At 45.9% G+C, this 12500-nt stretch overlaps 1 protein-coding gene across 1 annotated transcript in view; it reads right to left on the bottom strand.

The window, feature by feature from the left end:
* Nucleotides 1-1315: 1315 nt before the first annotated feature.
* The window catches only part of LOC105478256 (cytokine receptor like factor 2), a 26869-nt gene continuing 15684 nt past the window's right edge, over nt 1316-12500 (bottom strand). The window contains exons 4-8 of the mRNA XM_071088697.1: nt 12063-12196; nt 6702-6864; nt 5200-5320; nt 3360-3444; nt 1316-1730 (exon numbers count right to left, since the gene is read on the bottom strand). Coding sequence (XP_070944798.1) covers nt 1464-1730; nt 3360-3444; nt 5200-5320; nt 6702-6864; nt 12063-12196 — 770 coding nt within the window. The 3' untranslated portion in view covers nt 1316-1463. The remainder of the gene's footprint in view (nt 1731-3359; nt 3445-5199; nt 5321-6701; nt 6865-12062; nt 12197-12500) is intronic.

Here is a 12500-nt window from a genome sequence, read left to right as displayed (position 1 = left end):
CCATCCTGGCTAACACGGCGAAACCCCGTCTCTACTAAAAACACAAAAAATTAGCCGGGCGAGGTGGCGGGCGCCTGTAGTCCCAGCTACTCGGGAGGCTGAGGCAGGAGAATGGCGTGAACCCGGGAGGCGGAGCTTGCAGTGAGCCGAGATCGCGCCACTGCACTCCAGCCTGGGGCACAGAGCGAGACTCTGTCTCAAAAAAAAAAAAAAAAGATGAAATGCTTTATTCTTTGTTGGAAAAAAAAAAAAAAAGAAAATCCTCTGAAAGCCGGATCAGGTGGCTCACGCCTGTCATCCCCGCACTTTGGGAGGCTGTGGCGGGTGGATCACCTGAGGTCAGGAATTTGAGACCAGCCTGGTCAACGTGGTGAAACCCCGTCTCTGCTAAAAATGCAAAAGTTAGCCAGGTGCAGTGGTGCATGACTGTAGTCTCAGCTACTCAGGAGGCTAAAGCAGGAGGATCGCTTGAACCCAGGAGGTGGAGGTTGCAGTGAGCCGAGACTGTGCCACTGCTCTCCAGCCTGGGCAACAGAGTGAGACTCCGTCTCAAAAAAAAAAAATTCCTCTGAGATCTGGGCACGGTGGCTCACGCCCGTAATCCCAGCACTTTGGGAGGCTGAGGCAGGTGGATCATCTGAGGTCAGGAGTTTGAGAGCAGCCTGGCCAACATGATGAAACCCTATAGCAAGTAAAAAAAAAAAAATTAGCCAGGCATGGTGGCAGGCACCTGTAATCCCACCTACTCAGGAGGCTGAAGCAGAAGAATTACTTGAAGGGAGGTGGTGGCTCACGCCTGTCATCCCAGCACTCTGGGAGTTCAAGGCGGGCGGATCGCCTGAGGTCAGGAGTTCGAGACCAGCCTGGCCAATGTGGTGAAACCCCGTCTCTACTAAAAAATACAAAATTAGCCGAGCCTGGTGGCGGGCACCTGTAATCCCAGGTACCCAGGAGGCTGAGGCGGGAGAATCCCTTGAACTAGGGAGGCAGAGGTTGCAGCGAGCCGAGATCGTGCCACTGACCTCCATCCTGGGCAACAGAGTGAGACTCCGTCTCCAAACAAACAAACAAAAATTTCTCAGAGAATCCAGTCCTATGGACATGGAACACGGACGGAACTGGGGGCTCACAGAGTGCGGAAGATGGTCCTAGAGCATTTTGGACGTCCTGCCTTGGGGTTTACGTCACAACGTTCAGGCACAAAAGGGAACTGGGAGACCGTCTCCTCCAGTAATTGGCTCCCATCCGCCATCAAGCCTTTGAACAGAGAGACCCACGTGGGGGAAACTGAACGTAACAGCATCTTCATTAGGCGGTGAGGCTGGGTCTTTAGAGGCTCCTACCCCTACCATCACTGGAGGGGACCATCCCCGTCCATGGTGGTGTGGAGTCCCCGGGACACTCCCCTCGGTCTTTAAACGTCAACGTGGACCCTGACGTTGGCTTTGACAGCTGTCTGTCCATCATAACGCCACATACGAGCTGTCATTCATCACAAAGGTAAAGCCCCCAAGAGTGACCACGTCACCGCCTTGCAGGGGCGGCTGGTGGGGAAGCAGGAGGGATCCCCCAGAGGCCTTTCCGTCCTCGGTCTGTGGGTCCGGCGTCCTGGGTGACTCGGCTTCCGTCTTGGCCAACTGGACCACCAGAGACTCCTCAGGGCCACCTTCTGGCTCTGCACCTGCTATCTTGTGGAGGTGGGCCACGTTCTGGGTGTCTGTGATCCACTCCTACCAGGAGGAAACGTTCTAGCTCAAACACAACAGACACACCACAGATAGCGTCCACATGGTACCCACCGCAGACGTCCCCGGAACCGGGCAGCCTCCCACGGAAGCCACGCCGTTCCCAATGGAACAGAAAAGCCGTCTCGTCTGGGAGGTCTAAGTCCCCTCCAAAGCTCTTGTCTGGGGCATGCGGGGGGCTCTGAAACGGACACCCTTCTAAACCAAAAATAAAATTCTTTTTTTGTTTTTTTTTGGAGACAGAATTTCACTCTTGTTGCCCAGGCTGGAGTGCAATGGCGTGATCTCGGCTCACCGCCACCTCTGCCTCCCCGGTTCTAATCGATTCTCCTGCCTCAGGCTACTGAGTAGCTGGGATTGCAGGTGTTCACCACCGCACGTGGCTAATTTTGTATTTTTAGTAGAGACGGGGTTTCTCCGTGTTGGCCAGGCTGGTCTCAAACTCCCGACCTCAGGTGATCCACCCGCCTCGGCCTCCCAAAGTGCCGGGATCAAAGGCATGAGCCACCATGCCCGGCCCCCAAAAATAAAATTCTAAGCCCTGCAACAGACTGACGGACTCTCCACTCGGTCAAGGCGATTCCAAAGTTATCTTAAAACCTAGTTTGAGACATCACGGGAAGTCAGAGTCGGACATGCTTCCTTCTACCCTGTTCCCTTTGAAATTCAGACACAACCAAGCAGCATTAAAATCAACACACAGGCCGGGCACGGTGGCTCATGCCTGTCATCCCGGCACTTTGGGAGGCCGAGGTGGGTGGACTTGAGTTTGAGACCAGCGTGGACAACATGGTGAAACCCATCTCTACTAAAAATACAAAAATGAGCCGGGTGTGGTGGCAGGTGCCTGTCATCCCAGCTACCCAGGAGGCTGGGGCATGAGAATCGCTTGACCCCGGGAGGCAGAGGTTGCAGTGAGCGGAGATCGCGCCCCTTTTATTTCCTCTTTCCTTTCTTTCTTTTTTTTTCTTTCTCTCTTCCTTTTTCTTTTCTTTCTTTCCTTCTTCTCCTTCTTTTCTTTCCTTCTTTCCTTCTTTCTCTTTCTTTCTTTCTCTCTTTCTCTCTGTCTTTCTCTCTTTCTCTTTCTCTCTCTTTCTTTTTTCTTTCTTTCTTTCTTTCTTTCTCCCCTTCCTTCCTTTCTTCCTTCCTTCCTTCCTTTCTCTCTCCCCCTTTCCTCCCTCCCTCCCTCCCTCCTTCCCTTCCTTCCCTCCTTTTTTTTTTTTTTTTTTCTTGACAGAGTCTGGCTCTGTTCCCCAGGCTGGAGTGCAGTGGCACCATCTCAGCTCACCGCAACCTCTGCCTCCACGGTTCAAGCGATTCTCCTGCCTCAGCCTCCAGAGTAGCTGGGATTACAGGCACCTGCCACCATGCCTGGCTAATTCTTGTATTTTTAGTAGAGACGGGGTTTCACCACGTTGGCCAGACTGGTCTCAAACTCCTGACCTGAAGTGATCCACCCGCCTCGGCCTCCCAAAGTGCTGGGATGAGAGACGTGAGCCACCGCGCCTGGCCCTAAATGTCGTTCTCTAAAAGGGTCGCTCAGGGAGATAAGAGTGTGGGCACGGTGCACCTGCTTGGTGGAGAGGAGAGAAGACACAAGGAGAGGGTGGATACCTGGAAGTTCCCTTGGTGTATCTCAAAGAGCCCAGGGAAGGTGGATTTCGGGTCTGGCACGCTGGGCATGAGAAATTTCTTCACTCTGAAATAGAGACGGAGAATGTGGTCAGGTCAGCCACCGTCCCCCAAGCAGGGCTGGGAAGAACCACGTGCAGGGTATGGACCCCGGGGAGACACCAAGAATGGGAGGGCAGGGCCTTCCGCGTGGATACATGTGTCTCCTCACCCTCCCCAGGGACCCTGCCTCTGGGGTCCTCACAAAGTTCCCACCAGGAGGCCGGGCGCGGTGGCTCACGCCTGTCATCCCAGCACTTTGGGAGGCCGAGGCGGGCGGATCACAAGGTCAGGAGATCGAGACCACAGTGAAACCCCGTCTCTACTAAAAATACAAAAAATTAGCCGGGCGCGGTTGTGGGCGCCTGTAGTCCCAGCTACTCGGGAGGCTGAGGCAGGAGAATGGCGGGAACCCGGGAGGCGGAGGTTGCAGTGAGCCGAGATCGCGCCACTGCACTCCAGCCTGGGCGACAGCGTGAGACTCCATCTCAAAATAAATACACACATAAATAAATAAGAAAATGACTCACCCTCCACATTTTTGAAAAGCTCTCTCTGGGGTCTGAAAGAATATTGTTTCGGCTTAGATCTCTAACTGGATCCAAAGCTGAAAATTCAGTCACAGCTTGAGCAACGACAATACCAGACCTTGTACAATTCTTCTTGCTGCCGTCACCAAGCTGCCCAGCTTTACCTGCGCTTCTTTTCTTTTTGAGAGACGGAATCTCGCTCTGTCACCCAGGCTGGAGTGCAGTGGTGCAGTCACAGTTCACTGCAGCCTTAAACTCCTAGCCTCAAGCCATTCTTCCGCCTCGGCCTCCCAAGTAGCTGGGACTACAAGTGCACGCTACCATGCCCGGCTCATTTTGTGTTTTCTTTGTTTCAGACAGAGTTTCACCCTTGTCACCCAGGCTGGAGTATAATGGTGCAATCTCAGCTCACTGCAACCTCCACCTCCTGGGTTCAAGCGATTCTCCTGCCTCAGCCTCCGGAGTAGCTGGGACTACAGGCGTGTGCTAGTGCACCCGGCTAATTTTTATATTTTTAGTAGAGGTGGGGGTTTTGGAATGTTGGCCAGGCTAGTCTCGAACTCCTGACCTCAGGTGATCCACCCGCCTCAGCCTCCTAAAGTACTGGGATGACAGGTGTGAGCCACTGCACCTAGCCGAACTAATTTTTTTGGGTTTTTTTTTTTTGAGACGGAGTCTCGCTCTGTCACCCAGGCTGGAGTGCATTGGTGTGATCTCGGCTCACTGCAGCCTCCGCCTCCCAGGTTCAAGTGATTCTCCTGCCTCAGCCTCCCGAGTAGCTGGGACTACAGGTGCACGTCACCACGCCCGGCTAATTTTTGTGTTTTTATTAGAGACGGGGTTTCACCATGTTGGCCACGCTGGTGGCCAGGATGATCTCAATCTCTTGACCTCGTGATTCACCTGCCTCAGCCTCCCAAAGTGCTGGGATCACGGGCGTGAACCACTGCATCCAACCCTAATTTTTGTATTCTTAGTAGAGATAGGATTTCACCATATCGGCCAGGCTGGTCTCGAACTCGTGACCTTGTGATCTGGCTGCCTCGGCCTCCCAAAGTGCTGGGATTACAGGTGGGAGCCACCGTGCCCGGCCCCTCTGAAATTTCTTGCAATGCACTGTCAGAAAAGTGGACGTTGTATTGGAAACTGAAGCCCAGTGAAATGATTCTGTCAGGCTATTAATCTTTTCTCCCACTTCACAGATACTCTGCAAGCAAAATCCTCCACCCATGCCTGGCAGGTGTCCTCCTTACCTCCATAATTTCCGTAAAGACAGAAGGAGAAGACACACCATCAGAAGGATGGCCAGGCTGGAAACTAAAATAAATTTGGACAGCTTCGGTTTGGGAGGCGTGCGAGGCTCTGGGCACGAATCTGAAACGAAACAAAAAGGCTGCTGTGCATTTTCAACATGATGGTTCATCTCCTCCCCAACCACCCTCCTCACTGTTTCATGTTTTTTTTCTTCTTCGTTGTTTATTTGTTGTTTCGGGGTTTTTTGGGTTTTTTTGTTGTTGTTGTTGTTTGTTTTTTGTTTTTTGTTTTTTGTAAATATTAGTGTCAGCAAATCTTTTACTTACTTTTTTTTTTTTTTTTTTTTTTTTTGAGATAGAATCTCACTCTGTCGCCCAGGCTGGAGTGCGGTGGCGCCATCTCGGCTCACTGCAACCTCCACCTCCCGGATTCAAGCGATTCTCCTGCCTCAGCCTCCTGAGTAGCTGGGACTACAGGCAGCCGCCACCACGCCCGGCTAATTTTTTGTATTTTTTAGTAGAGACGGGGTTTCTCCGTGTTGGCCAGGCTGGTCTCGAACTCCGAACCTCAGGTGATCTGCCTGCCTCGGCCTCCCACAGTGCTGGGATCACAGGCTTGAGCCCCTGGGCCCAGCCCAGTCTGGTATTTTTAATACAGTGATTCTCCTGCCTCAGCCTCCTGAGTAGCTGCGACTACAGGCGTCCGCCACCACACCAGGCTAATTTTTGTATTTTTAGTAGAGATGGGCCTTAATTTTTTTTTAATGAAGTTAGCGTCAACAAATTTTGATTCCTATGGAAAATATTCTGGAAAGAGAAACTGTCTCTGGACGAGAACACATCCCACAGCCATTCCCAGGAAGTAAGGGCAGGTTCCACATGTAGCCTGTTGCTTGGGGTCTTTACAGCATATGAGAGCTTGCTTTTGGCTGTTGGTGGCTGTACGCCTGAAATTATGCCCCCTGAAAAGATACATTGAAAGCTGGGCATGGTGGCTCACGCCTTTAATCCCAGCACTTTGGGAGGCCGAGGCGGGCGGATCACAAGGTCAGGAGTTTGAGACCAGCCTGGCCAATACGGGGAAACCCGACTCTACTAAAAATACAAAAGTTAGCCATGCTTGGTGGTGCGTGCCTGTAATCCCAGCTACCCGGGAGGCTAGGGCAGGGAACGGTATGAACCCAGGAGGCAGAGGTTGCAGTGAGCTGAGATCACACCACTGTACTCCAGCCTGGGCGACAGACTGAGACTCTGTCTCAAAAAAAAAAAGAAGGAAAACTAGCCCGAGTGAAAGCAGGCAGGGAGCAAAGCAAGGAGCGCAATTGCTTGTTGCTTTCAGATGGAGCCCTGGAGGATGAGAGAAGACTGAGCTTGCTCAGAAACATGCTCTGCTCACAAACACCCTCCCTCCCACCTCCCAAGAAGGCAGGACAGTGTCGGTGGTTATGGCTACTCCAGCCCGGTGACAAGGTTATGCGGCCCTGCTGCGTAACAAACATTACCGCGAGTCTCGCCTCTCTGCCAGCACGTCACCTCTGACCAGTCGCTCGGGTACGTGTCTGGCCCATACGCATCCTCCATGGCCTTCACCCGGGCCCGGAAAGCATAACACTTCTCGGCATCCAAGTCTTCTATAGTGACATTGCAGGTATTTTCCTGTTTGGACTGGAGAAACAAACACACACACACACACACACACACACACATACACAATGATTAGTGATGTAACCTGTGAGTCTGGAGTCTTCCTTCCGGTGGGTTCATGGTCTCGCTGACTTCAAGAATGAAGCTGCAAGGCCGGGCACGGTGGCTCACGCCTGTCATCCCAGCACTTTGGGAGGCCGAGGTGGGTGGATCAGCTGAGGTCGCCAGTTTGAGACCAGCCTGACCAACATGGAGAAACCCCGTCTCTACTAAAAATACAAAAATTAGCCGGGCGTGGTGGTGGATGCCTGTCATCCCAACTACTCGGGAGGCTGAGGCACCAGAATGGCTTGAACCCGGGAGGCAGAGGTTGCAGTGAGCCGAGCTCGTGCCACTGCACTCCAGCCTGGGCAACAAGAGCAAAACTCCGTCTCAAAAAAAAAAAAGAATGGAGCCATAGACCTTCTCGGTGAGGGTTACAGCTCTTAAAGGTGGCACGGACCCAAACAGTGGGCAGCAGCAAGATTTATTGTGAAGACCGAAAATTTATCGTGAAGACCGAAAATTTATCGTGAAGACCGAAAGAACAAATCTTCCACACTGTGGAAGGGGACCCAGATGGGTTGCTGCTGCTGGCTGGGGCGGCCAGTTTTTAATTCCCTTATTTGTCCCCGCCCATGTCCTGCTGATTGGTCCATTTTACAAACCTCTAGCTAGCCGCAGAGTGCTGATTGGTGCGTTTTTACGGAGCACTGATTGGTGCATTTTACAAACCTCTAGCTAGCCACAGAGTGTTGATTGGTGCATTTTTACGGAGCACTGATTGGCGCATTTTACAAACCTCCAGCTAGTTGCAGAGCACTGATTGGTGCGTTTTTACAGAGCAGTGATTGGTGCATTTTACAAACCTCTAACTAGCCACAGAGCGCTGATTGGTGCATTTTTATGGCACACTGATTGGCACATTTTACAAACCTCTAACTAGCTGCAGAGCACTGATTGGTGCCTTTTTATGGAGCACTGATTCGTGCATTTTACAAACCTCTAGCTAGCCGCAGAGTGCTGATTGGTGCATTTTTATGGCTCACTGATTGGCATATTTTAGCAAACTTCTAGCTAGCCACAGAGCGCTGATTGGTGCATTTTTATGGAGCACTGACTGGCGCATTTTACAAACCTCTAGCTAGCCGCAGAGCACCAATTGGTGCATTTTTACAGAGCAGTGATTGGTGCATTTTACAAACCTCTAGCTAGCCACAGAGTGCTGATTGGTGTATTTTTATGGAGCACCGATTGGTGTATTTTACAAACCTCTAGCTAGTCACAGAGTGTGTATATGTGTATATATATAAGCTGTGTATATAAGGTGTGTACATATATGTGTGTATATATAAGGCGTGTATATACGTGTGTATATATGTGTATATAAGCTGTGTATATAAGGTGTGTATATATGTGTGTATATATGTGTATATATAAGCTGTGTATATTAGGTGTGTACATATATGTGTGTATATATGTGTGTGTATATAAGCTGTGTATATAAGGTGTGTATATATGTGTATATATAAGCTGTGTATCTATACGTGTATATATGTGTGTATATATGTGTGTATATATAAGCTGTGTATATAAAGTGTGTATATACGTGTGTGTATATATATGTATATAAGCTGTTTATATATGTGTGTATATATGGTGTATGTAAGGTGTGCATATACATGGGTATAAATATGTGTATATAAGCTGTGTATATAAAGTGTGTATATATGTGTGTATATATGTGTATATATAAGCTGTGTATATTAGGTGTGTACATATATGTGTGTATATATGTGTGTGTATATAAGCTGTGTATATAAGGTGTGTATATATGTGTATATATAAGCTGTGTATCTATATGTGTATATATGTGTGTATATATGTGTGTATATATAAGCTGTGTATATAAAGTGTGTATATACGTGTGTGTGTATATATGTATATAAGCTGTTTATATATGTGTGTATATATGGTGTATGTAAGGTGTGTATATACATGGGTATAAATATGTGTATATAAGCTGTGTATATAAAGTGTGTATATATGTGTGTTATGTGTCTATATAAGCTGTGTATACCCATATGTGTGTGTATATGTGTATGTATATAAGCTATGTATATAAGCTATGTATATACGTGTGTGTGTGTATATGTGTGTGTATATGTGTATGTATATAAGCTATGTATATAAGCTATGTATATATGTGTGTGTGTGTATATGTGTGTGTGTATGTGTATGTGTATAAGCTATGTATATAAGCTATGTATATATGTGTGTGTGTGTATATGTGTGTGTGTATGTGTATGTATATAAGCTATGTATATAAGCTATGTATATATGTGTGTGTGTATATGTGTGTGTATATGTGTATGTATATAAGCTATGTATATAAGCTATGTATATATGTGTGTGTGTATATGTGTGTGTATATGTGTATGTGTATAAGCTATGTATATAAGCTATGTATATATGTGTGTGTGTGTATATGTGTGTGTGTATGTGTATGTATATAAGCTATGTATATAAGCTATGTATATATGTGTGTGTGTATATGTGTGTGTATATGTGTATGTATATAAGCTATGTATATATGTGTGTGTATATGTGTGTGTATATGTGTATGTATATAAGCTATGTATATAAGCTATGTATATATGTGTGTGTGTGTGTATGTGTGTGTATATGTGTATGTATATAAGCTATGTATATATGTGTGTGTGTATATGTGTGTGTATATGTGTATGTATATAAGCTATGTATATATGTGTGTGTGTGTATATGTGTGTGTATATGTGTATGTGTATAAGCTATGTATATAAGCTATGTATATATGTGTGTGTGTATATGTGTGTGTATATGTGTATGTATATAAGCTATGTATATAAGCTATGTATATATGTGTGTGTGTATATGTGTGTGTATATGTGTATGTGTATAAGCTATGTATATAAGCTATGTATATATGTGTGTGTGTATATGTGTGTGCATATGTGTATGTATATAAGCTATGTATATAAGCTATGTATATATGTGTGTGTGTGTATATGTGTGTGTGTATACACACATATATGTAGATATACAGTCATGCATTGCTTAACAATGGGACGTGTTCTGAGAGATACGTTGTGAGGTGACTTTTCCATTGTGAGAATATTGTAGAGTTTATTGAGACACACCTCGCTGGTCTAGCCCACTGCACACCTAGGCTGTATAGCAAATTGTTCCTGGGCTACACACCTGTACAGCACGTTACTGTACTGAATAGTGCGGGCAAACCTAATGCAAGTATTTGTGCATCTAAACATATCTAAACATAGAAAAGCTACAGGAAAAATAGGGTGTAGAAGAAACTAATTGGGACACCTGCATAGGACAGCTGTGTGATAATCACAGGGGACTACCGTGATACATGCTGTCTGCTGACGACAAAAAGGTCCTTAGGCAGCACATGACTCTGTGTGTGTCTGTCTGTGTGCCTGTGCTTGTGTGTCTCTGTGTGTGTCTGCATCTGTGTCTGTGTGTGCGTGTCTGTGTGTGCCTGTTTCTGTGTGTGTCTGTGTGTGTGCCTGTGTGTGTCTGTCTTTGTGTGCATGTCTGTGTGTGTGTCTGTGTGTGTGCGTGTCTGTGTTTCTGTGTGTGCCTGTGTGTGTGTCTGTGTGCCTGTGCTTGTGTGTCTGTGTGTGTGTGTGTCTGTGTATGTCTGTGTGTGTGTGTAGAGAGACAGATATGTAGAGATAGAGGTAGGACTAGAGGTAGATAAAGAAATGATAGATAAAAAGATAAAACAGAGAGATGATAGACTTGATAGATGATACATAGCTAGATGATAGATGATAGAGAGATAAATAGATGATAGATAGATAGATAGATAGATAGATAGATAGATAGATAGATAGATAATACATAGACAGAAGACACAGAGAAGTAGACAGATAGATGATACATAAATAGATAGAGACAGATAGTTGATAGGTAGATATATAGATACATACGTAGATAGATAAATACATAGATAGGATAGTAGATGGTAGAATAGAGAGAGATAATAGGTAGGTAGATAGAGATGATAGATAGATGAGCTAGATAGAGATAGGGATGATATTCATAGATGATTGATGGTACATAGATAGATAAAAGAGAGTTGGTACATAAAATAGATATGGATAGAGCAATAGAGAGATAGAACAAAGAGAGTTAATTGATAAAATAGATGATAGATGGAAAGACAGAGAGAGACAAAATAAAATGATATAGATAGATAGATAGATGATAGATTGAAAGAGAAAGATAAAATAGAATGAGATACATAGATAGCAGATTGAAACAGCTAGAGAGAGATAAAATAGAATGAGATAGATAGATAGATAGATAGATAGATAGATAGATAGATAGATAGATAGATAGACAGATAGATAGATAGATAATAGACTGAAATATAGAGATAGAGGTAAAATAGAATGATTAGATAGATAGATAGATAGATAGATAGATAGATAGATAGATAGAAAGAGATAGAGTCAGATAAAATAGAATGAGATAGGTAGATAGATACATACATACATACCTAGATAGATACATAGATGATAGATTGAAAGAGATACAGAGAGATATAATAGAATGATATGGATAGATAGATAAATTGAAAGACAGAGAGAATGATATAGATAGAGATAGATAGATATAGATAGATAGATAGATAGATAGATAGATAGATAGATAGATAGATAATAGTTTGAAAGACAGAGAGAGATAAAATAGAACAATATAGATGATAGATTGAAAGACAGAGATAGAGGTAAAATAGAATGAGACAGATAGATTGATTGATTGAAAGAGATAGAGACAGATAAAATAGAATTAGATAGATAGATAGATAATAGGTTGAAAGACAGAAAGAATGATATAGAGATGGATAGATAGATAGATAGAGAGATAGATAGATAGATAGATAGACAGACAGACAGACATATTATTGGTTCTCTTTCTCTGGAGACCCCTCAGAGACACAGAGAGAAATGCGAGCTGGACTAGAGCTCTCTCAGGAAGAAACAGCACAGTGGAATTCAGGCAGGTGTAGACAAAGGGGACCCGGGAGTCTGATTGAACAGCAAATCCCACAGCCCACACCTGGGGGACGCCCAGCCACCATCGCCCTGAGTCACGGCCGCCTGGCTCACCTGCCACTCCGTGTCGAAGGGGCTCCGGTACTGAACCTCATAGAGGAGACCCCTGTAGGACAGGTCAGAACACGTCACTGTCACCGCGTCCTGATGCCACGAAAAGCTCACCTGCTTCGGAGAACTGGGCTTCACTGAGAAGAAGAAATAACAGATTCATGTTACAGACAGTGACATCCCTCCTCTCTGAGATGACTGTGACAGGCTTACTTCATCCCCTTTCTCTAGCTTGTACCCCTCCCTTCCCTTAATACCTTATGGGGCTTGCGGTTCGCCCGTCTTCATTACTTTTATAGGAGAAGCTTCACCAGAGCTCCGAGAACCTGTTAGGTTTGCGAAGGAACTGTCTAAAATTCTGTGGAAAATCTCCTGTGTGTCTCTTACAGGCTAAATTATGTCCCCCACAAAAATACATGTTAAAATCCCAACTCCCCAGAA

Source organism: Macaca nemestrina, chromosome X, assembly GCF_043159975.1.
Source record: "Macaca nemestrina isolate mMacNem1 chromosome X, mMacNem.hap1, whole genome shotgun sequence".
Taxonomy (NCBI): domain Eukaryota; kingdom Metazoa; phylum Chordata; class Mammalia; order Primates; family Cercopithecidae; genus Macaca; species Macaca nemestrina.
Note: the sequence above shows the minus strand (reverse complement) of the source record. Positions and strands in the feature narration are given on the sequence as shown.